The sequence below is a fragment of the Oncorhynchus mykiss genome, chromosome 1 (assembly GCF_013265735.2).
Source record: "Oncorhynchus mykiss isolate Arlee chromosome 1, USDA_OmykA_1.1, whole genome shotgun sequence".
Lineage (NCBI taxonomy): Eukaryota > Metazoa > Chordata > Actinopteri > Salmoniformes > Salmonidae > Oncorhynchus > Oncorhynchus mykiss.
The window spans coordinates 27,597,060-27,622,757 of record NC_048565.1 but is presented as its reverse complement, the minus strand read 5'-3'; the positions used below and the strand labels follow the sequence as shown (position 1 = coordinate 27,622,757).

The 25,698-nt window shown below is 41.8% G+C and overlaps 1 protein-coding gene across 5 annotated transcripts in view; it reads left to right on the top strand.

The window, feature by feature from the left end:
* Nucleotides 1-12,660: 12,660 nt before the first annotated feature.
* The window catches only part of LOC110520275 (core-binding factor subunit beta), a 34,351-nt gene continuing 21,313 nt past the window's right edge, over nucleotides 12,661-25,698 (top strand). For 2 of the 5 annotated variants that reach the window (XM_021597466.2, XM_036974915.1), the window contains exons 1-4: nucleotides 12,662-12,926; nucleotides 13,038-13,135; nucleotides 13,706-13,792; nucleotides 15,393-15,509. In XM_021597466.2, the coding sequence (XP_021453141.1) occupies nucleotides 13,058-13,135; nucleotides 13,706-13,792; nucleotides 15,393-15,509 (282 nt within the window). In that variant the 5' untranslated portion in view covers nucleotides 12,662-12,926; nucleotides 13,038-13,057. Of the gene's footprint in view, nucleotides 13,136-13,705; nucleotides 13,793-15,392; nucleotides 15,510-25,698 lie in introns of all 5 variants that reach the window. The other 3 variants (XM_021597473.2, XM_021597481.2, XM_036974899.1) reach the window with 3 other exon arrangements.

Here is a 25,698-nt window from a genome sequence, read left to right as displayed (position 1 = left end):
AGTGGGGGGGTACTGTCATGTTGTCTTGTCTCTGTCCTTTCCCTTCACCCTGTCTCCCTCTGCTGGTCGTTGTTATGTTACCTTTTCTCCCCCTCTTTTCCCCAGCTGTGCCTTGTCTCCTCCTAATTACCCATTCACCCCGTTCCCCACCTGTTCCCTTTTTCCCTCTGATTAGGTCCCTATATCTGTCTCTGTTTCTGCTCCTGTCCTTGTCGGATTCTTGTTTGTTTGTTTATGTGTCTCATGCCTGAACCAGACTATCATCGTGTGTGCTGCAACCTTGTCCTGTCCTGTCGGAATCTACCTGTCCATCTGAGCCCACGTATGTTCGTCATTAAAGTACTCTGTTTGTTAATTCGCTTTTGGGTCCTCATTCACGCACCATAACAGTCGGGCCGAACAACTACATTTACCTGTGACTATATTCATGATACAGCACTGCCCCGCGTGCCTTATTGCTGAATTGTGTGATGTGTGAGAAAAAATATTTAATCGATTTTGAATTCAGGCTGGAACAAAACAAAATGTGGAATAAGTCAAGGGATATGAATACTTTCTGAAGGCACTGTATCTCTGGCCATCTTCCAATGGGTTTAGAGTGTCAAGGTGTGCACGTTTTGGTTTTTTGCTCCAATGCTACACAGTTTATTCGATTTGTCCAAGCTTGATGATTAGTTGATTATTTTAATCAGCTGTGTAGTTCTAAGGTAAACATCTAAATGTGCACCACTTGGGGTCCCAAGGACCGAGTTTAAGAAACCCTTTGCTTAGCATGAGAGACTGTTTTATCACTGTTGGAGAGAGAGAGATAGAGAAAGAAAGTTTATTGTTCCACGCGATTCAATTGGGGAAGAGACTTGTGGAGGACAACATCTTTGCTGTTGCCTTGTTTCAAAGATGGCACTAGCAGAGGGGTGGCTAGCTTACTGGAAATGGGTGCTAAGGTCTGAGCTCTGTGTATCAACTGCACCACCTTCTGGTCAAAAGGGTAGCCTAATGTTGGTTTGTCGCCTTACCTCTCTTGGGAGCCGATTTCGACTTAGGAATTTACACCTTTCCTATGCACACCTTCCCTACGCACTTCTCAGTATTTGGTATTCAGACTTACCTTATTAATTTGCGAAACATGCTCTGCAGGTGTATCTACCTTGTGTGCTCTGAATACATTTCATTCAACCACTGAAAAACCCCCGAATTGCTGGCCAACAGAGAGAACGTGTTCAGAATGTAAGGGATCAATTAAAGAAAGTAATCTAAATTGTTTCAGCACCAATTGGTAGATTTAAAAATACTTTGATCTTGTAGATTATTTACTGTAGGTTTAGGAAAGTATTTATGAATCATAAAAAAACAGCGTTGGAGAGCCTTTCAGAAGGAAAGAAAGAAAGCAATGGTTTGATTGATTCTTCAACCCGTGGTAATGTTGGATGATTAGTGTTTACATAGAATTATAATAGGGAGAATAGTGTACAATAGTGGGCATTACCCTTGTCTATTGCCTGGATTAACTATGGAGCTGTGTGATGACAGCCAAGTATTGTGTCGTGTCGGGTTCAAACTTTTATGGCTTTGTCTGTGCTCCACTCCATAACGTCTTTTTTTATATTATCAACTGTTACTAAAGATCCTCAGCAACAACCACACGGCCGTGACAGCATTTATAGAGGAAGTAAATTATGGTACTGAAACAATGTAATTAAATGGAATGATTGGCAGTTGAATATGTGTGATTATTGGGCCTACTAATGATCAATACTGATAGTGGATAATATTTCACATGATAGAAACAGGAGACTGCAAGTTAAAATGCCATACAATTTAAATGATGCATAATGGCACAGAATTTCATAGACTTTACAGTGGGAATGTTGCTATGCTGATATGCTTCAGTTTGCTTCCGTATGACTTTTTGTCTCCAGCGACTATAAGGTCAAATTATTTAAAAACGAGTGTCATTTATATATACAATTCCCTTATCCAAACGGATTACTCATTTACCTAGGTCTTATCAATAACTCTTTTCAATTTGCAAATGACAGTGCATGGAGAATGGTGAAAAAATTAAGTAGATGCTTTTTCCACTTGGAACCGGTAGGTTCACTATAAATTATTCCAGGTTTCCTTGCGCGTAAAGGTAGTGGAATTATTAGGGAATTAAGTGAAGGTCAGAATACAGCATATCTGTAGATACTCCACCCCAAAGGAATAGTGAGTGAGTGAATAGCATGCTTTTCTCGTGCTTAAATCCAAGATCAGAATACGCATAGAGAGAAAAGTGAATAAAAAGGGAATTATGTTCCATGTACACGTGCTTAACTCGGTGATGAAGTACTGTAGCTACACTACATGGCCAAACGTATGTGGACACCTGCTCGTGGAACATCTCATTCCAAAATTATGGGCATTAATATGGAGTTGGTCCCCCCTTTGCTGCTACAACAACCTCCACTCTTCTGGGAAGGCTTTCCACTAGATATTGGAACATTGCTGCTGGGACTTGCTTCCATTCAGTTACAAGAGCATTAGTGAGGTTGGGCACTGATGTTGGGTGATTAGGCCTGGCTCGTTCCAATTCATCCCAAATGTGTTCAATGGGGTTGAGGTCAGGGCTCTGTGCAGGCCAGTCAAGTTCTTCCACACCGATCTCGATAAACCATTTCTGTATGGACCTTGCTATGTGCATGGGGGCATTGTCATGCAGAAACAGGAAAGGGCTTTCCCCAAACTGTTACCAAAAAGTTGAAAATACAGAATCGTCTAGAATATGTATGCTGTAGCGTTAAGATTTAGCTTCACTGGAACTAAGGGGCCTAGCCAGAACCATTAAAAACAGCCCCAGACCATTATTCCTACTCCAAACTTTACAGTTGGCACTATACATCGGAGCAGGGAGCGTTCTCCTGGCATCCACCAAACACAGATTTGTCCATCTGACTTCCAGATGGTGAAGTGTGAATTATCACTCCAGAGAACGTGTTTCCACTGCTCAAGAGTCCAATGGTGGCAAGCTTTACATGGTTGGCATTGTGAGTGGTGATGTTAGGCTTGTGTATGGCTGCTTAGCCATGGAAACCCATTTCATGAAGCTCCCGACGAACAGTTCTTGTGCTGATGTTGCTTCCAGAGGCAGTTTGGAAATCGGTAATGAGTGTTGCAACCAAGGACAGATGATTTTTACGCACTACCCGATTCAGCACTCGGCGGTCCCATTCTATGAGCTTGTGTTGCCTACATTTCGCGGTTGAGCCGTTGTTGCTACTAGACAATTCCATTTCATAATAACAGCACTTACAGTTGACGGGGGCAGCTGAAATTTGTCGAACTGACTTATTGGAAAGGTGTCATCCTATGACGGTGCCACGTTGAAAGTCACTGAGCTCTTCAGTATGGGCCATTCTACTGTCAATGTTTGTCTATGGAGATTGCAAGGCTATGTGTTTGATTTTATACATGTATCAGCAACGGGTGTGACTGAAATAGCCGAATCCCCTATTTGAAGGTGTGTCCACATACTTTTGGTCATGCAGTGTATGTACAGTGCCTTGCGAAAGTATTCGGCCCCCTTGAACTTTGCGACCTTTAGCCACATTTCAGGCTTCAAACAAAGATAAAACTGTATTTTTTTGTGAAGAATCAACAACAAGTGGGACACAATCATGAAGTGGAACGACATTTATTGGATATTTCAAACTTTTTTAACAAATCAAAAACTGAAAAATTGGGCGTGCAAAATTATTCAGCCCCCTTAAGTTAATACTTTGTAGCGCCACCTTTTGCTGCGATTACAGCTGTAAGTCGAACATAACGTTTTGCATTGTTGCCAAAAAGTTCAATTTTGGTTTCATCTGACCAGAGCACCTTCTTCCACATGTTTGGTGTGTCTCCCAGGTGGCTTGTGGCAAACTTTAAACAACACTTTTTATGGATATCTTTAAGAAATGGCTTTCTTGCCACTCTTCCATAAAGGCCAGATTTGTGCAATATACGACTGATTGTTGTCCTATGGACAGAGTCTCCCACCTCAGCTGTAGATCTCTGCAGTTCATCCAGAGTGATCATGGGCCTCTTGGCTGCATCTCTGATTAGTCTTCTCCTTGTATGAGCTGAAAGTTTAGAGGGACGGCCAGGTCTTGGTAGATCTGCAGTGGTCTGATACTCCTTCCATTTCAATATTATCGCTTGCACAGTGCTCCTTGGGATGTTTAAAGCTTGGGAAATCTTTTTGTATCCAAATCCGGCTTTAAACTTCTTCACAACAATATCTCGGACCTGCCTGGTGTGTTCCTTGTTCTTCATGATGCTCTCTGCGCTTTTAACGGACCTCTGAGACTATCACAGTGCAGGTGCATTTATACGGAGACTTGATTACACACAGGTGGATTGTATTTATCATCATTAGTCATTTAGGTCAACATTGGATCATTCAGAGATCCTCGCTGAACTTCTGAAGAGAGTTTGCTGCACTGAAAGTAAAGGGGCTGAATAATTTTGCATGCCCAATTTTTCAGTTTTTGATTTGTTAAAAAAGTTTGAAATATCCAATAAATGTCGTTCCACTTCATGATTGTGTCCCACTTGTTGTTGATTCTTCACAAAAAAATACAGTTTTATATCTTTATGTTTGAAGCCTGAAATGTCGCAAAGTTCAAGGGGGCCGAATACTTTCGCAAGGCACTGTATATCCTAGATCCTATTCACAAGGGGGAGTTCTCATAGACTGCCATCAAAAAAAGCCTCCATTTCCCACTTCTTTTGGATAATAATTAGATTGTAAGGCTCATATGAATGTCATGCTTAATATAATGTTTGTGTCATCATTGCAAATCAATTGCAATATACTTTTTAAAAAACACTTAAACCAGTTAAATGACTGTTTGGCTAGCTTATTACCAGACTTTGTCAATGAGCGTTAGTATATTAACAAAAACACAGTGACATAAACTTTTAAAACATGGAGCATTGCATTTACTCACCTGTCCGCCACATAACCTACACTCACGTAGACATAGAGACATAAGACAAAGACACACACACAAACACTATGCGCTCATCTATCAAGACTAGTTTGTGATTGGAAAGGCTGAGACATCTTTGAGCTCAGGGTGGGAGGTGAAAAGTCAATGCAGTATTATCACACAGGTTGGTCCCATAGACGAGACATAACATAGTAATTCCTAACATATCATACAATTGCAAATTCCTAACATATTGTACGAATTGCAATTTGTAACATGTCATACAAATTGTAAATCGTAACATATCATACAAAATGGATGATGTAGAGCTACAAAATAACACATAGGCTACCATACCAAACATAGAAAATTCATACTACTTTGAGTGTCCCGGATTTTCATTTACTGTGCTACATCTATCCCTAAGTTCAAGTTGCATCACATGCTATTTGAGAAAGAGCTGTTCTCTCTGGGTCTTGAGGCTCAATACAGTAGGCCAGGGTTCCCTGGCAGCCACAGATGGTTTTATTTGGTCCCGAAGTTTTCCGAGCTTTATTTCAATTTTTTTAAAATTTTCATGCTCGTAAAAGACTGTAAAAACAACAGGACATCAGCTCCATGTGATTTTAGTTTTGGGAATCTGTTCCCAAGTATTCACATGCAAAATAGAGACACGTGATCGTATACAAATTTAAGCAAGGTTTGAAATGATTATGTTTTAGTCAAATGTTATATCTGTTTGGGCTTCTTGCGGTCAACTAGCAGTCTGCCAGTTATTTGTAATTATATTCCAGCCCCCTGACAATCAGCACAAGAAAAAGTGGTCCGACAGCTGAATCTAGCTGATGATCCCAGCATGCTGTGTCTAAAGGGAACAGTCAGAGTGTGGGGCGAGTGAATTCAGAGTCTCGGAATGCCCCAAAACTCATGTACCTCATTCCCTCATTCCTGTCCATCCCCCCATCCCCCAGCCTTACATCACACACTAACCAACAGGATATTTATAGCACAGCAGAGCTGTCTGCCTGTTGCTAGGAAACCGCCTGCTGCAGAATTCTCAAGCAAGCGGCCTTCGCCAAAATGTTGCCACAAAGTTGGAAGCACAGAATCAACTTGAATGTAATTGTATGCTATAGTGTTAAGATTTCGCTTCACTGGTACTAAGGGGTGTAGCCGGAACCATGAAAAACAAACCCAGACCATTGTTCCTCCTCTTCCAAACTTTACAGTTGTCACTATGCATTGGGGCAGGTAGTGTTCTACTGGCATCCGTCAAACCCAAATTCGTCCGTTGGACTGCCAGATTGAAGTGTGATTCATCACTCCAGAGAATGCGTTTCCCCTGCTCCAGAGTCCAATGGCGGCGAGCTTTACACCACTCCAGCCGACGCTTGGAATTTTGCATGGTGATCTTATACTTGTGTGCGGCTCCTTGGCTATGGAAAACCATTTCATGATGCTCCGAGAAAAAGGCATTGTGCTTACGTTGCTTCCAGATGCAGTTTGGAACTCGGTAGTGAGTGTTGCCACCGAGGACAGGCGATTTGTATGCGTTCCGTGCTTCAGCACTCGGCGGTCCCGATCTGTGAGTTTATGTGACCTACCACTTCGTAGCTGAGCCGTTGTTGCTCCTAAACGTTTCTACTTCACAATAACAGCACTTACAGTTGACCAAAATTTGACGAACTGACTTGTTGGAAAGGTGGCATCCTATGACGGTGCCACGTTGAAAGTCACAGAGCTCTTCAGTCAGGCTATTCTACTGCCAGTGATTGTCTATGTAGATTGCATGGCTGTGTGCTCAATTTTACACAAGCAACAGGTGTGGCTGAAATAGCCAAATCCACTCATTTGAAGGTGTGTCCACATTTCGGGGAGGGTGGTGTCATCATTATTGAATGATCCATGAATGAAGAGAAATGTTTATCTCTCAAGGGTCAGGGCCCTCAACCTGTAGTTGCTAGGGAAACTACCTGAATGTCTGCTTCATCCCAAGCTCAGTAACACACTGATTGTCCTTACATATTTGACTGTGTCCTGGAATTTTTTATTTTACCTTTATTTAACTAGGCAAGACAGTTAAGAACAAATTCTTATTTACATGGCCTAGGAACAGTGGGTTAAAACTTCTTAAGACTGAAATCCCGTCAACGGGATTGATATGACAATAGCCAATGAAAGTGCAGAGCGCCAAATTCAAACAACAGAAGTCTCATAGTTAAAATTCCTCAAACATACATGTATCTTATACCATTTTAAAGGTAATCCTGTGTTTAATCGAGGCGAAAGCACCACAAACGATTATGTTAGGTCACTGCCAAGTCAGAAAAATTCTGTCATTTTTCCAGCCAAAGAGAGGAGTCAAATAAAAGCATAAATAGAGATAAGCACAAATAGAGATAAAATGAATCACTAACCTTTGATGATTTTCATCAGATGACACTCATAGGACTTCACACAATACATGTATGTTTTGTTCGATAAAGTGCATATTTATATTTAAAAAATCTCAGTATACATTGGCGCGTTATGTTCACTAGTTCCAAAAACATCCGGTGATATTACAGAGAGCCACATCATTTTACAGAACTACTCATTATAAATGTCGATGAAAATACAAGTGTTAGACATGGAAATATAGATACACTCCTCCTTAATGCAACCAATGTGTCAGATTTCAAAAAAGCTTTACGGAAAAAGCAAACCATGCAATAATCTGAGAACGGCGCTCAGAAAACAAATAGATATATCCGCCATGTTGGAGTCAACAGAAATCAGAAATAACATTATAAATATTCACTTACCTTTGATTATCTTCATCGGAATGCACCCCAAGGAATCCCAGTTCCACATTAAATGTTTGATTTGTTCGATAATGTCCATCATTTATGTCCATATAGCTACTTTTGTTAGCTCGTTTGGTAAACAAATCCAAAGTCACGAAGCGCGTTCACTAGTTGCAGACGAAATGTCAAAAAGTTCCGTTACTGTCCGTAGAAACATGTCAAACGATGTATGGAATCAATCTTCAGGATGTTTTTAACATAAAATGTTAATAATATTCCAACCGGAGAATTCCTCCGTCTTCAGAAAAGCAAAGGAGCGTGAGCTACCTCTCATGTGAAATGCGCATGACCAGTGCGTGACTGCTGGCAGACCTCTGACTCAATCTTCTCTCATTCTCCCCCCTTCACAGTAGAATCCTCAAACAAGTTTCTAAAGACTTTTGACATCTAGTGGAAGCCTTAGGAAGTGCAACATAACCAATATCCCACTGTGTATTCAATAGGGGCTGAGTTAAAAATCGACCAACCTCAGATTTCCCACTTCCTGTTTGGATTTCTTCTCGGGTTTTTGCCTGCCATATGAGTTCTGTTATACTCACAGACATCATTAAAACAGTTTTATAAACGTCAGAGTGTTTTCTATCCAATACTAATAATAATATGCATATATTAGCAACTGGGACTGAGGAGCAGGCAGTTTACTCTGGGCACCTTTTCATCCAAGCTACTCAATACTGCCCCTGCAGCCATAAGAAGTTTTAACTGCCCTGTTCAGGGGCAGAACAGCAGATTTTTACCTTGTCAGCTCGGGGATTCAATCCAGCAATCTTTCAGTTACTGGCCCAACACTCTAACCGCTAGGCTACCTGCCGCCCCTTAAGGAAAATTCAGTGAACAAGATTAATGTTTGTGCTGTCTCTCTCCCTCTCTCTCACTTCCCTGCCCTCCCTCAATCTGTGCTGTATCTCATGGGAGAAATCCTCATTGAATCCTGCTTTGAATAGACATTAGTTTATATAAACAGTCGAGCTGAGCTTACAATATACCTGATGGGCATAGCTGTGGGAAGTAGGGATGCAGCACCCTCTGAAAAATCTGAATAAAAAAATCTGAAAAGACAAACCCACACCTCCACCCCCAAACTACTTCCTGGAGCTATGCTAATGAACCAAAATGACGATACATTTCTCTTGAGATGTTGGTGGGAAGTTCTCTTTTGCAGCACAGGCCACTGGTCTATAGTTGCAGTGGAAATAACTGATGGTATGGTTGTGTTCCCTCTGGTGGACAGAAATGCTACTACAATTCCTTACAATGAAAATATATTATCTAATATTATATCTATTATTATATCTATATCTATATCTATTATATATTATTATATCTATATTATATTATATCTAATATTATATTCTAATGGAAATTCAGAAGTGTACAAAACACATAATAAAGTTTAAGTTTTGTGAAATAGGGTATGCATAGGGTATGCATCACTAATGATTCCTGTTATTACATTTGAACATCTTGGCCATGTTCTGTTATAATCTCCACCCGGCATAGCCAGAAGAGGACTGGCCACCCCTCATAGCCTGGTTCTTCTCTAGATTTCTTCCTAGGTTTTGGCCTTTCTAGGGAGTTTTTCCTAGCCACCGTGCTTCTACACCTGCATTGCTTGCTGTTTGGGGTTTTAGGCTGGGTTTCTGTACAGCACTTTGACATATCAACTGATGTAAGGGCTATATAAATACATTTGATTTGTTATTTAATAAGTTTCCAAATATTGTAAAATAATTTGTAAAATACGAATATCCACCCTATTAAATAATAATTGCACATCAACATCTAAGTCAATATTTTGATATGTAATTGATCGTTATATCATGGGGAATGCAAATAGTGTATTTAGATTGGCCAATCAAATAACTTCCCAACGTTTTTTTTCAGCCATTATAGCCTACATCTATCAACATATTCTAAAAGTATTTGTCCTGTCCTAGCATGAAAGATTTCCCGCTCAAAGTCATGAAGTCCTTATCTATATTTTGTATCAGTGTGTGATGTTATTTTTGTTCTCACGAGGAGATTGTCAGACTAACAGACTGCCGCTGCGCACGACTCCAACCTCGTCCAGTCTAGCCGTCTGACCTCGAGACACCCCTTCCCTTCAGTTTCAGAGGGCGCCGCTCTAGCTGCAGTTTGCGCGACTATTCTGTGCGGTGCTTGGGAGGCAGGGAAGCCGAGGAGATTCGGTAACATCATTAATTATCCCCGGCACTGACACGTGGTGATTCTCAGCCTCTTATGTAGCTCGATATGCTCCGGTTAATACCTTGTGATGCCCATGGCAGCCACAATATTCAGATGTTATCTTCATTTCCACCGTCTATCTACCATCTTGTCCTGCATCAACAATCATACATGACAACAACAGTTTCATCAAGTAGAATATGACCTAAAAACCGGGCCAATACTACTATTCACACCAACTCAATCTGCCTTTCTGACTGCAGCAGTCAGGGCCAAGTGAAATATAAATAATGAAATGGTCCCAGTAGAATTATCAGATAGACATTACTTTTAAGCCTATCTATGAGGTTCTAGGTTTTCAGGCATTTCATACTACAAAGTGAATGACAAATATACACTATCTTTTTCTCTGTTGTTTGCCCTTTTTACCTTCCTGTTTTTATTTACAGCGTTTCCCCTTTAGTTGTTCTCTGCTGTCTACCTGGCGGTGACTGCAGAAGATGTGTTCAGACATGTACAGCTGAGTTTAGATCCTTTGAGTTTAGATTCAAGTTGGAGTGTTAGCAGTCAAGATACTTCAAAGCACCTCATTTCATATCCAGATTTCACATGATCATTATTTAACAGCCGCACAAATACAATACTGCTCTTTAGTTCAGTAACGGGGAATGTGTTTAGTCAGCTCAGCTCTGTCTGTGCAGCTCAGCTGCTTGCTTCACTTGACGCTATTTAATATTTAATACCAAACCTGAACTATAGTTTTTGCAAAACAAGAAAACAGGCTGTAAATAGGGCCTTGAATAGCAATAAAATATGATGATAGTGAATCATTTTAATACATGTCAGAACATTTCAACTGCAGTATGATATTTTATAGCAGAACCAGTGTATTGCCTGTCTCTCCCTCTCCACCAGAGCTCTGCCTCTGTGTCCATCCTGTTGAGGAGGATTGGAGCAGACACTCAGCTCCTGACTGGGAAGCCGTCTGTCAGAACGGTGGTGACCCCAGAATATTTAATTACTTAATGAGCATTTTGTGGTGCTATTAAAGCACTCACACGCCCCATTTGGCCTCAAGCCTTTCCTTTTAACACATTTACTCACTCAGAATCTCAATCCAATGTGCATCAAATAAATGAATCTGCAATTAAAAGCAGCAATGCCCAGAAAACACATACTGTATGTGATTGGTTCAAATTGCCCAATCACAGTCAGTCTAGTTGTCTGCCACATAACTGCTGCCCCCTTGATTAAGAGTTGTCTTGTACGTAAGTGCTAAGTATGCAGACATCACAAACCCAAGTGATGAAATGTTTCTTCATATTTCTTCAATGTTTTATAATTTATGTTGATTTTAAAGTTGGAATTATGGAATGGGCCATTCGCCCTTCGCCACTGATATGTCTATTTTGAACCCATACCCTCCTCAAGGACATAGTGCTTATAGATTTGTACACCACAGCAGAAGTCACACCAAACACACTGGACAACATCTAAACTGTTTGTCAGTGGTCAAGTTCATCATCACACTTGGAGCAAACATTGTTTTTCAAAACATTGTAACCACAAGTGTGTCCGAGGCGTTAGATAATTCATGTTGTACAACATTGAAAGCAGTGGAAAAGTTTATTGAGTGAAGGAATAACTTCAACCTTCGAACAGGACGAGGACATGGTCTCTCGTCATTGTGTTGCTCTTGCTTTCCCTCAGTGTTTTTCTCCCACTCCCTGTCCCCTCCCTCTGTCCTCAGGGAGACTAGTTAAAAACACATACTACAAACATTTCACAACATTAGTCATCTATTTTCTATGAGTTTCTTTTAATCAGAATAATCTACAGAAATGTAATGAATTAGTATATGTGGTTAAGTATAGTAATAAACTCCTCTAAGTTAATTGTTTTGTTTACAGTAAAAGAATCATGATTGGTGCTGTTTATTAACTGGAATGATGTTTTGCTACATTTCATTTCACCGGCAAGTTATTATATGCCTTGTAGCCATTGCATAATCTTGCAATCATTCCTAAGGGAGGGCTTGAGTTTGCCAATATGTTCTACGAGATCATACAAATCATAATCATCATCATTAAGAGGACAGTAAAAACAAAGATGATATTTCACACTTAAAGTTGTGTGTGTGTGTGTGTGTGTGTGTGTGTGTGTGTGTGTGTGTGTGTGTGTGTGAGAGAGAGAGAGAGAGAGAGAGAGAGAGAGAGAGAGAGAGAGAGAGAGAGAGAGAGCAGGGGGGTTGTAGATCACAGTGTCTCAACAGTCCCAATTATCACCAAGAGGGTGCTGCCCTTGGCCTTGATTGATATAAGGAGAGGACTAAGTTTTCAAAACATAAGCTTTACATGCAGCAAATTCTAATTTTCTAAGACATTAGGCTACTTTCATATATGCCTTTTCATGTGCCTCCCATCAAAAAATGAGCCTTGTGTAATTGCAGAGTTTCAGAAGATTTGTCTTTTTCCAAAAGTCTTATGCCTATGGAAAAAGTTATTCATGAAGTAGGCTTATGGTCCAACCAATTTACAAAGAGAGATGTAATTTGTTTTGTCTGTCTCTGGGCTAAGGAACATGAGACATGGACGCATACATAGCATAAAAGCTCTTGCTCTCTGAAGTGTTGGTGAGTTATACGCTTGCGCACTAGGGATCAGTAGTGAGGAGAATTGTGAATGGGGGGAGTATTTTGGGTGTACAGTCAGAAGTCGGACTCCGAGGAGCCAGGAAGTAACTCAGAACCATGCAGCTCGACTGATAAAGTCGAGAGAGCGGGCGTTTGTTGTCAGTGGACAGGGATCATACGCTTCAGGGTGAAAGGGAATTATAGCCAATTGCGAAATTGAGCCTAATCCATTGCAGTGGCAGAGACTGACCGCTCAGTAGTTCCGACTTGAGAGCAGGGAGAGATCACCACCCTGCTTACAATAAGGTAAATATTACATTAGCACATTGCTACACACCCCATCAAAAAAGACGGAAGAGAATAAAATCAGTATTGCAAAGGTTTTTCTTTCTCACAAACAATTAATATTAACAAAAGTTTATCAGCAAAGCTTCAAGATGCCTCGGGTGGTCCCGGATCAAAGGAGCAAGTTTGAAAACGAAGAGTTCTTCAGGAAACTCAGTCGGGAGTGCGAGGCAAGTCTATTCATTGGATACATTTTATCTGGTGGCGAAACAAAGTAGCTCATAACGTGGAAATGCACGTTGCGCTGATAGAGACCCAACTCTAGCCTTTTACTGAAAGATAGGGATGTTTTCCAAATATCAATATGAAAGCACTGTGGATTTTATGTGATACGTTTTTTCATATTTTAATGTCTAAATACACTTTTCAAAAAAGAGGAAGGAGACAGTTATGAAATTGTGTTTCGTTTTGGTTTGTTGTAAGTCTGTCAACTCATCTGAGTCGCGTATCACCTCAGCCCGATGCTCTGACATTTACGTTGTCTGACTCGTGGCTAATGTAGTTTACAATCATTTCCCATAATTTATCATTTCAAAGGACTAAATGGAGATGAATTTGAGTGAATTTTATTTGATGCCTCGGGACACTTAGACTTCATAAAAAGAAAGGTGTCTCAAATTCAAAATCTTGAACGTGAACCATGATCAATGAGATTCACAGTAAAGTTTATTATTTTTAATGTGTTTTTTTTCTTCTCTGAGATTAACTTTATTGATGTATTTGATCCTTCATATTTTCAGATAAAATACACAGGGTTCCGAGACAGACCGCATGAGGAGAGGCAAGCCAGGTTTCACACCGCTTGTAGGGACGGTCGTTCAGAAATAGTGAGTAAACCATTTCTGTTCAGCATACAATTCTTGAGATAATAACACTATAATCAGACATCATTACACTAACCTTGGGTTTATGTCAATATTTTTGCGTAAATAGACAACCGGAACTAGACATTTTACATCAGCCAAAACATTACTTCCTCCTTTATTCTCTGACAAACTACACAAAAACATCCTCTTAACATTCATTTCACTAAAATGACATTATATTATAATATGATTAGTTCACTGTCCAGAAATGCCATAAGCCTGTGTATCCTACAGACAAGGCTATTAAGGTCTGCCTCTGTCTCAATAATCTTTTGAGGAGAGAAACCCGACATGGCCATTTGACAATGAGTGAAGTCAGGACAGAGCTGGGCTGGCGGGCTTGCCCGTGGCTACTTAAAACGGCCCCTCTTCTCACTCCTTTTTTCAGTCCTAATATTTTCACGTTGTCTACTGTATGTGCTGTAATAAAGTAAAATGTACTATTCATTTTATGTATGCCTAACACTTTTATTCTTAGAGTAGCCTAAAATTACACTCTTGTTGAGTCTGATTATGGCATGAAATAATAAAGTGACAAGGTAGTGTATCCAAATTCAATTTCATTTTCAGACAAACAGATTCGAAAAGATATTCACAATAATAACATTGTGACTAGGCCTACCTGTAATCAGTTATTTTCTGTGATTGAAGTATTTTGAAGCATTATGGCAATTGTTTGATATGTTACTTCCGCTGTCTGTCCAAACCCTACCATTCACCCGAGTGTGTCTATTTCAAAATGCAATTATTCCGACCGAGAAAGACATTAGAAATTATCATCACTGTACCTCAGATTTGAGTAAATTAAATAAATGCAAAGGACTTTGTTAATTCAATAAGGCAGAATAGGAATACACAATAGTTGTATTACTTTTATTATGAACATGTGCTATGTTCCTATAGCCTTAGTAATGACATGGTAATGACACTGTATTTTGTGTTAGTATATGTTGTGTGCATTCTGCCTGTGTTGTTTTTTTCCTATATTATGTTTGAGGTAATGCTATGAAAACAATACAAAACATTGTGTCCATATTTGGAGCTCAGTTGTTTTAAATCTTTGTCTATATGCCAGTAAATTCCATGACATCAACCAAGCACAGGGAGCCTGGAATCATTGGAAAGCCAAGTAATGTAAAAAGCCTAATTGAATAAATGATATGAAAATGAATCATAGGCCATTTGTCATTAGTGTCAGTGCAGGGTCGGCTTTTAAACTATTATTGATGTTCTTGTCCTGTGTTTCTTACTGTATTCCTCCTATCTCTCACTCACTCCATCTCCCTCTCCTTCAGTCTCTCTGTCTTTCCTAACGTCAGTTCACTATAGCCCAGTATTCCAACATTGTGTTGGTAAAATAGAATCAGATGTGCGTAACTCTATACTTCAAATAGAGAAAATGATGACTCTTGTGTTTTTTCCCTGTTTCTCTGAGTGTTGGGAGCCCTGGCTCCAGGCTCCAGGCACTCGTCTCTCTGATGTGAAATAGAAATGACGGGCTGCATAATTTATGCTCGGGCCCAGCGTTCTGATCCTGTTTGTATTGATTTTCCTCTAAAAGGCTTTTGTGGCGACGGGCACCAACCTCTCGCTGCAGTTCTTCCCAGCCAACTTGCACGGGGAGCAGAGGCAGACGCCCACACGAGAGTATGTGGACTTTGATCGGGAGACGGGAAAGGTAATCCTGACATCTCTCTCTTTTCTTTTCTCTCTAATTCTCTCTTCTCTTTTCTCCTCTCTCTAATCTCATCTGTTCATCTCTCTTGAGAGGTGATTTAGGTTAACCTCTTAACGATTTGTCTCTGACGTACTCATCCATGACACTCTTTTTATTTCCCTGGCATTTCTGTAAACTCATGTAACCACACAATAATGATCCGTAAACAGCTTGGTATGGGCATTGAGGTATTCCTAGCATTTTTCACTCAACATTGAGGTTGAATCTCACGACAGTTTGATTGAATGCAGGCTGTTGATTCAGAGTGATATGTTCTCTGGTTGGGATAAACTCTAGGCTTTCTGTAAGATGTTATCGCTTCACATGGAGCACGCTAAACATCACCCTGCCCTGCCATCCACTAAAAAAAACACCTTTATCCTCAATTAAATATTTCACTGTTCCTACTTTTGTTTCTTTTTTAAACATGCCCATTTTTCTGTAATTCCAACACAATCTACCAACTCAATGAATACACGACTACAGTATGTGGTTTCTTTCAAAGCCATAGGGATGGAAGATGGTGACAATGTTCCAACCATAGAAATACAATCCTATAGTAATCATATAATAATAGTATAGTACAATATATTTCTAGTAATTATATAGTAAAGCCTTGCTACTCCTGTGATTCAGATCCTACTACAGGCGTGTTAAGGTGATATAGCCATGACACCTGACAGCCCATGGGCCTTTCTCCAGGTCCTGCCAACTCTGTTAGTGTCACCCAAGAACCGAATAAAGTGGGTCATAAATTGATTATCTGAACCATTAAACACCCCTGTCTGATCACACCCCTTCCATTTCCCAGAGAGACCTCAATAAAACTATGGAAATGCTCAATCTTTTAGCCCTGAACATTTTACTAGTCATTGTATAAAGATGACCTAAAGCGATAACATTTTAGATAAAAATTACTTACCAAAAGTTTAGATATGGAGTCTTAAAACTTGAATTCCCCCTTGACACCTTTGTTTTAATGGTGCAGTGTTTAGAAGGATTGTATTTTTTGTTACTGTTTTGTTTGTGTATTCATTTGGTCCCCTGGAGACCTCGTAGTTGTTGCCGTACGTATGGTGTGCCAGAGGCCCCTGTTCACGGACAGTGCCTCGCTGAAATGTGCTCATTAAAAATGCATCCTTGGGAAATCGATGGACCTTTCGGCCCAAGGCTGACGGACTAATCTTTGCCCGTTAATTATTTAAAAAGGCGTGACGGGGAGTTGTCAGGCATGCCGGGCACTTTACAGATGAGGCGATGGGTGTCTGGGGCAGGGCCTGATAGTAATCCTATCCCTTGTCACCTCTAGCAGGCTCAGGGCCATGCAGCTTTAATGAGCCCTGGGCCCTCCGTCCCTCTGCCCCTCCGCATCCAACATAAACCCCACGGAGCTCCCAGTCACACCAGCACTGTCACCGTACACACACTTTCACTGAAGCACACACACACACACACACACACACGCACACACACACACACACACACACACACACACACACACACACACACACACACACACACACACACACACACACACACACACACACACACACACACACACACACACACACACACACACACACACATACTTACCCCCTCCATCAACATTTCAGTATCCAGTGAACTATCAGCACGCGTCGTATTCTCATGTTGCAACATTGGAGAACAGGGCTCAATTATTAGTTTGGATTTTTAACTCGACCCTTTCCACAATGCTGTGTAGTCATCAGGCTTCTTCATTTAGGGAGTAAATCCCTAGGCAGGTGCTGCTGCTCTGCTCGTTGACATGAATACTTATCTTTAGGAACTGAGGTGGAACTTATTTGGAGAATGTCTGATTTTTCTCTGGGCTCCCCCCCATCCCTCCCTCTCTCCCTCTCTCTAACTCCCTGCAGACCAGTGGTGTCAGGCTGGAAGAGATGTTGCGTACGCTGCAACCTCTGCTCTTAATTACTCTGATTGTTAACCTTTTACACAAACACATCTCACACTGCCTGGCTAGGAGATGTTAACAGACTGAATGAAAACCCCAAAGAATGTCTGCAGTGAAAGTGAAAGTGTGTGCCGTGGGGTCGGAAGAGGAAATGTGAAATGTTACTGAAATATTCCAGGTCAACAGGCTGTTGCTCTATGAATTGAATCAATTGTAAAAAGTCTGAAATAAAATAGAAAATTGTAGAGGTGAAATATTGAAGTCCTTTAGCTAGTGGAATCTGCACTGTATGATTTGGCAAAGCATCCTGGCCAAGCTGTTTTCATGAGGGAACTGTCCAGGTGTAGCCTATAGATACATCAGCCATGTCTCACTATGGCATGATCCCCTTATGACCAGTTGAAGTGTGAGGTCCATAAAGAGCATATAGCATACAGCTCTCTCCTCACCGCCACCCAACGCCAGTCCAGAGTAACAGATGAATAGGGAACAGTTATAATAATCTTTCCATGAAAAGGGAGTGATTTTATGGGTCTTGCCGTTTTTGATTGATGGAGTCAGAACCAACCCCAGCCCAGTGTGAGCCCAGGGACTCGCTGTCTCTGTCTGTCTCCTTTCTCTGGGACCCTCTCCCTCTCTCTCACACTCTCTCTCTCTCTTCTTGTCTCTCTCAATCTCTTTTTCTCTCTCTTTCACTCTCTCTCTCTTCTTGTCTCTCTCACTCTCTTTTTCTCTCTCTTTCACTCTCTTTCTCACTTTCACTCTCTCTTGGTCTCTCTTTCGGTCTCGATTTTTCTCTTCTGGTCACTCTCTCACTCGCTTTTTAGGTCTCTCTCTCATTTCTCTCTCGTGCGCGAGTGAATAAACCATTGCGTTTCTCCATCCTTCCCCCACACCCCCTCGTTCTCCTCCTCCCTCATTTGAAAACACAGGCGGTGCCAGCGGAACGGGGCCAGTTTAAACTTGGCCGCTGGCGGGGGACAGTAGTATTATCTGAGTGGGGCGGTGAGCCCTGCTCCACTGGAGCCCCCGCAGTAGAACTTAAGTACAGGCTCCGAGTGTCACTACAGGCTAATGGGAACCAGCTGTGTGGGAGGTTAATTTTAGCGGTAGCTAGCAGGGACCGAGGAGGAGCAGTTAACCCTGTCCCAGCCAGGGGCTCCCGGTAGTGGACTGCCTCGTACCGGGTCACTGGTCAGTCCCATGAATCATCCACACTGCCCTAATGGTCATGGACTCTGACTCTGAGTCATGGCCATACAAGTCCAACCTTAAATTCATTAGATTGGAGGGACAAATGATAGCTAACAGTGCCTTTAGAGGATCATCAGACAGAAATGAATACACAGCAGCATACTGTTCAAAATTCACAGAGCAGAACAGGAAGTTGTATAACTGCCACAGGAACATTGAGAGAAGGCCAGTGGAGTAGAGTCCTTAAATCAGGCCTTCTTACTGTGACAGGCAGCAGAAGTGCAGAGTGTTTGAACTGCTACAGTAGCAGACAGGAGGAGGGGGATGATTCATTGTGTCTCAGTAAATTATTAATCTGCTCCAAGTGAAGTTAGCTTAGCTCAGACAAGAGCTCAGAGAGGTAGTGGGTCTCTGATGAAGATCCTCCATTGGTGCTTTGTTGTAATGGAACTCCATGGATACTGATGACTCACCATGGGATTGAAGAATATATTTTTCAAGAACCTCTATACACAGAGTACAGTGAGTACCTGGACTGAAGTCCTGCCCATTTGATGTAATAGGGTTTTTACTCTAACAGAGAGAGAAGGCAATACAGACTCTTATACAGTGGCGATTTTAGCATGTACATCCTGGTGGGGTAAACAGAAACTAAAATTGGGGTATGCATGCCAGAAAAGCCACTACACAACACAACACTAAACAATACATTAATTGCACTATAACGGTGACAAACGGTGCCCACAAACTGTTAGGGCCTACATAAAGCTGTCCCAACAGCAGTCCCAACACCTTACCACTGCTACACCTGGCTATCAGTGGAGCCTTGTCTGGCAGCGAAACAGTTCATTCAGCCTCATTTACTGCCTTTAAAAAGAACATGGCTGATATGGTTGATCCTCTTAAGGATCGGACCCTTTTTTTCATTTTCATCTAATATAACATACCCAAATGTAGGAACCCATGTCCTACATTTGAATATAAAAATGGATTTTATCAAACAAAACTATGCTACATTTAATCTCTGGAACCCCCTGAAAAATCAGAGCAAGATAATTGAATGTAAGTACATTATTTACCTTCAGAGGTGAATGTATCAAACCAGTTGCCATGATACAAGTTTGCTGTTGTTGTGCACTCTCCTCAAACAATAGCATGGTATTTTTTTCACTGTAATAGCTACTGTAAATTGGACAGTGCAGTTAGATTAACAATAATTTAAGCTTTCTGTCCATATAAGACATGTCTATGTCCTGGAAAGTTTGCTGTTATTTACAACGTCATTCTAGTCACCTTACCGCACGTAAGCAACAACTGTCCCAGTATAGGGACACCTTTGATCCTTAAGAGGTTTTAAACAAATGTGGTTTCTACTGACAATTGAGATGTACAAACTATGGCATAAAGGAACGACAAGTGGATAAGAGGCAATCTGTAATTTTGATTAAGACATTAATGAGCGAGCTAGGATGGACGTAGTCAATATAACTATTTGTTCAGCACTTTTGAAACGTACAGCGACAGAATTCAGAACATGTGCTGTTCTTACAGTGTTCTCCCTGTACTCCAAGTCAGAACCGTAGGATAAATAAAGGGGGCATATAAGCAGACAATGAAAGCTCTTACAATATTCAATGATTACATTTCTCTAAAGCAGGTTATAGGCTACATGTACACCACCAAGTCAGAACAGTAGGTGAAATTAGGAGGGGAAACGGGACCAAATTATTAGGGTGAGGCACATGGGCTACTAACAGCTTACTACACAACATACACTTAGTATTACTTTCTTAGCTACAGTATACATATCTCCCTGGCATATTACATAGTTTATGCAGCATACAAGACATTTTGGACTCACCTTGTTGTGCTGTGCTCACTTGAACAGGAAGGTTGCGCGGTGGTCCTACGTGGGCAAATTTTATCATCAAACTTTGTCATCAAAGTCTGGCATTCTCTGCATTTATGTTGCTTTTAAGACAAATGGGAACTCTGAAAAAAAACAAGGTCGAATCATGATGATGTCAGTGATCTTCAGGTCATAGCTCTAGAAAGAGGCCCGAGTTCCCGACTTACAATTCCGAGTTTTGCCCCTCCTGCCCTGAAATACGGGTCGCCACTGCTCTTATATATGAACACTCCTCAACTTTAACTCAATCTTGTTGAAATTGGAGACTTTTAGGGTTTTGGAGCGGGGTTCAGCTGTAAGGGTTTAAGAGATCTGGTGTTTGGCCTCTTCTCCATATTCCCCTCTCTCCTGCTCCCCCTCTGCTCTGTTCATCTGTAGAGCTTGTGTGTGGTTTCCTTTTATGCAAAGCAGAAATTGGGTCCATCCAGAAGCCATGCCAGAAGGTTGGGTTTGCCCACTGATTGGGGGAGAGCTCCTGATATAGTCCCCTTGTTACAGACCCTCCAGAGTGTGCTGCTGCTCTATTATATTGTGTTAATAGCTAAAAGCACAAATACACGAAGAAAGTCATAGAATGACTCCTAAACCTTTCAGCTACAGCCTGGTAAACCTTTCAGCTACGGCCTGGTAAACCTTTCAGCTACAGCCTGGTAAACCTTTCAGCTACGGCCTGGTAAACCTTTCAGCTACATCCTGGTAAACCTTTCAGCTACAGCCTGGTAAACCTTTCAGCTACAGCCTGGTAAACCTTTCAGCTACAGCCTGGTAAACCTTTCAGCTACAGCCTGGTAAACCTTTCAGCTACAGCCTGGTAAACCTTTCAGCTACAGCCTGGTAAACCTTTCAGCTACAGCCTGGTAAACCTTTCAGCTATGGCCTGGTAAATGTGAAAGTCACTTCTGCTGGTATTACAGCAGTAATGCATAGTGGGATTGTGTAGGTGTGTTGTTGTCTGACATGGGGCCAGAACTGAGAGAGAGAGAGAGAGAGAGAGAGAGAGCGAGAGAGAGAGAGAGAAAGAGAGGGAGGGAGAGAGAGAGAGAGAGAGAGAGAGAGACAGAGAGCAGGCCCTTAACGTGGAGCCATACCGAGGCAGCAGACTATAAATTTTCGGCCTGTCTCTGGATGTAAGAATGTTCGCTCGGGGCAGATAGCACAGGGAAGATTCAGAGTAAATGAATCCATTATGAAAGGGACTTCAGTCAGAGGCGTCACCACAGGAATTGGAGTTTTAATAGTTTGGTGTTAAAGCTTGTTCCCAAGACCAGCCAGTGTGTTTGTGTGTCTGTGTATTGTGTGTGTGCGTATATATGTATGTATGTATGTGTTTAGCACTGCACTTACGGAGCCAATCTCCATATTAATGACGGGTCATGTACCACAAAACATGGTCTTGAGCTTTATGGCGCCAGATTGACAGTTAACCTTGTTACAGAGCCAGAAAGGGGGGGACAGCTTGACAGTTAACCCTGTTACAGAGCCAGAGAGGGGGAACAGCTTGACAGTTAACCCTGTTACAGAGCCAGAGAGTGGGGAACAGCTTGACAGTTAACCCTGTTACAGAGCCAGAGAGGGGGGAACAGCTTGACAGTTAACCTTGTTACAGAGCCAGAGAGGGGGGAACAGCTTGACAGTTAACCCTGTTACAGAGCCAGAGAGGGGGAACAGCTTGACAGTTAACCCTGTTACAGAGCCAGAGAGTGGGGAACAGCTTGACAGTTAACCCTGTTACAGAGCCAGAGAGGGGGGAACAGCTTGACAGTTAACCTTGTTACAGAGCCAGAGAGGGGGGAACAGCTTGACAGTTAACCCTGTTACAGAGCCAGAGAGGGGGAACAGCTTGACAGTTAACCCTGTTACAGAGCCAGAGAGGGGGGAACAGCTTGACAGTTAACCCTGTTACAGAGCCAGATAGGGGGAACAGCTTGACAGTTAACCCTGTTACAGAGCCAGAGAGTGGGGACAGCTCGCTGCTGCTGCTGGTGGTTATTGAAGGGGGAAAAATGAGGAGCAGATGAATCTCTCCCATCTTCGGCCCCAACATGAAGCAGGGTGTGGTGTTTGGGAGGGGCTCTGAATTATCTCATGGAGCCACACAATGCACATTAGTTGGTTGCTAAGTGTAAAGGTTATGAACTTAATGTCATAAAGCTACTGTAGTTACTCCATATTTAGTTAATGTAGTTTATACTCAAGTCTAGCTGAAGTGAACCTGGTAGTAATGTGTGTATGATGGGGGAGGGGGTAGGGAGGCATCAGCCCTCACTCCTGACACTGATGAGGAGAGAGGCGACTGGGCAAAGGCCAGGGTGGAGGGAGGATGATGGACGAGCATTTCTGTGAGGAGCGCAGTGGTCGGGCTCGTTTTGCGGTGGGGGCTGTTGTTTCCATCTCCCTCAAACGGAAGCCGCTCCACTGGCAGATGACTTGTCAATGACATCATCAAAGTGAGCCCACTAATTGATTCATGCTGCTCTGTCATGCCCATTGTTCACTGAGCTTTCCTCGTGTTCCTCTCATCTGATGTTGATTGTTTGATGTTTGTTAAAAAGAGGGGTTCTTTGTGTCCTTGGCTATGCCATGTCCTTTTGTTGAATGTTTTTTTTTTAACAGAAATGCTCCTCTTTTGACTGCCTGTTGGGACAGAACTGTCTCTGCTGGGGAAAGAGAAGCTTTGTTTTTCCCAGCACTAGTCAATCATACTCCTGCCTCTATTTTTGCCATAGGGTTTTCATTATAGCTCCCAGCTCAAATTTCCACTTCCTTTATCCCAGGCATCAGATCAATGACCACTCCCACGCTTTATTGTGGGGTACAAATATACTGAATGTCACATGGCTTCCTGAAAATGTTAATCTTACAGTAAAATGAAACAGTGGAGCTCTGGTTGGGCCCCCGAGTGGCGCAGCGGTCTAAGGCACTGTTTCTCAGTGCTAGAAGCGTCACTACAGACCTGGTTTGATTCCAGGCTGTATCACAACCGGGAGTCCCATAGGGCGGCGCACAATTGGCCCAGTGTCGTCCGGGTTAGGGCTTCTCCGGGGTAGGGCATCATTGTAAATAATAATTTGTTCTCAACGGACTTTCCTAGTTAAATAAAGGTTAATAAAATATATAATAATAATACAACAATACAAAAGACTACTTTTTAAGGATAAATGTGACATTTACGGTTCTGCTACCTACAGTAGCAGTGTTAATTTCACAATGAAAATAGAGAGTGTGTTCACTCATAACTGGAGGAAGAGTCTTTCTGCACCAGGAAGTAGTTTTTTCAACGCTTCTAAATGAGCTCATATTTTATTAACAATGTGAAACTGATAAAAACTGAGGGCTGTTAATGTGCAACAAACAGCCTCTCATCCCATAAAGCTGTTTGAGACATCATCGGTCCATACAGACCCCATAGGGTCTTCAAACATCTATCTCTCAGTCTGAGGGTTAGCTAATAGCGAGAGTTACTAGACTTCTTGATTTTTTTTTTTTTTTATGCAGACATCACTCTTTTCCACCAGGAGTGATGACATTGCAGATGGAGGTGTTGCAGTTGACCACTCTCACCCCTTCCTCTCCTTCTCTCTCCTCCTGCCAATTAAAACATTTGATTTCATTTGTTTTCCCTTCACCTTGCCCTCCAGAGTAATAAACATTCCATGATGCTGTGGAATTACTCAACTGATTCTGATTCATGGGAGTTTGGAAAATGGGGACCTATTGTAAATCACCTAACAGGATGGTGATGTTGCATCTGAGCAGATCCCTTATTCACCATTTCATGAAGGGATTAAATATGAATTACACTAAATTGTTCCTCCGTAAATGTAATGGATGGATAGCCCAGATGAGTAGGAGAAAGACTTCAGTGTCTATGTTTGTACTGAAGTAAGTCTGAGACTCCCCACCCTCCCTACATCCCACTGAGTGGGAGCAGTCAGACAGCGTTGTCTAGGAGGGAGGAGAGGGACGCATCCTGCTTGGGGATTTGATTCTCCAGGACTGTCAGGACACAGGTGAGAAATACAGCGTGTATGTGCCGACTGCATTCCTGGTCACTATTCCAGGAACTATGTTCTCTCCCGGCCGCAGGGGGGGACAAGGGTGGCTACCTGGCCTGGAGGGCCGTCTCTCTGCCTCCAACCTGACTGTGATGGGTGCCTGTGTGGGAGGGGCCAAGGGCCCACCTACAACCCAGTATTTCCTGTACAGAGAGGGAAAATGGCAGATGTGAAACTGGACTTGGGTCCAAGTATAGCTAGAGTGCCTGAGAATTCAAGTCCCTTAAGATGCTCTTGGCAAGCCTGCCGATTCTTTATTTTGTCTATCCTCACCTCTTCCCATGAAAACCGAGCCATTACTTTCTTTTGAAATGAAAATATTCTAACCAGTATATTATTAATTTGTTCATTTATTGTTGTAAATGTAGTTAATTTATTACTTTTAGATTATAACAATTCCATATTCAAAATATATGTTCATATTAGTGTCTGTGACTATCTGATGTGACTTCTCAGAGTCCTCTGGGGTTTTGTAGACTCCCCTGCAGCCCCTGCAGTATGTCCCTGCTCTCCCATTCTCCTGTGGTTAGAAACTTCATCCAAATACTGGATTTGCCTTTGCATGATATTTACTTAAGTTAAACAGCCATCTGTAAAAACAGAGAAATGGATATCCTTTGTATGGTGTTCATGTGAGAAATGATTTGACATAGTGTACATGGTGTCCCCAACTACCCTATTCCTTAATCCCAATAAAAGTAGAAATTATTTCCATCAAGTGGCATCACAACCAATCTGATTTATAATCTGACTGACAAAGTGACACAGACCAACTTTTTCTTATCACTAAGACTGGGTTGGTCTTTATTACATTTTATCACTTTTTAAAATATAATTGATAAAGTAGAGCTATATCACTGGTTGGATTGGCAAGCTAGAAGCAATCAGATACATTTGTATTACTTTTACAATCAAATTGGGAAAATGACCTAATAGAGGAAGCTTTATTGAATGAGTCAGTGTTACTGCATAACATAATCAGGCTTAGCAGGCCCAGTTCTTATCTGATTAGGAGCATATATCAGAGGAATAGTCTGTCTGCCAGTCTGCCAGCCAGTC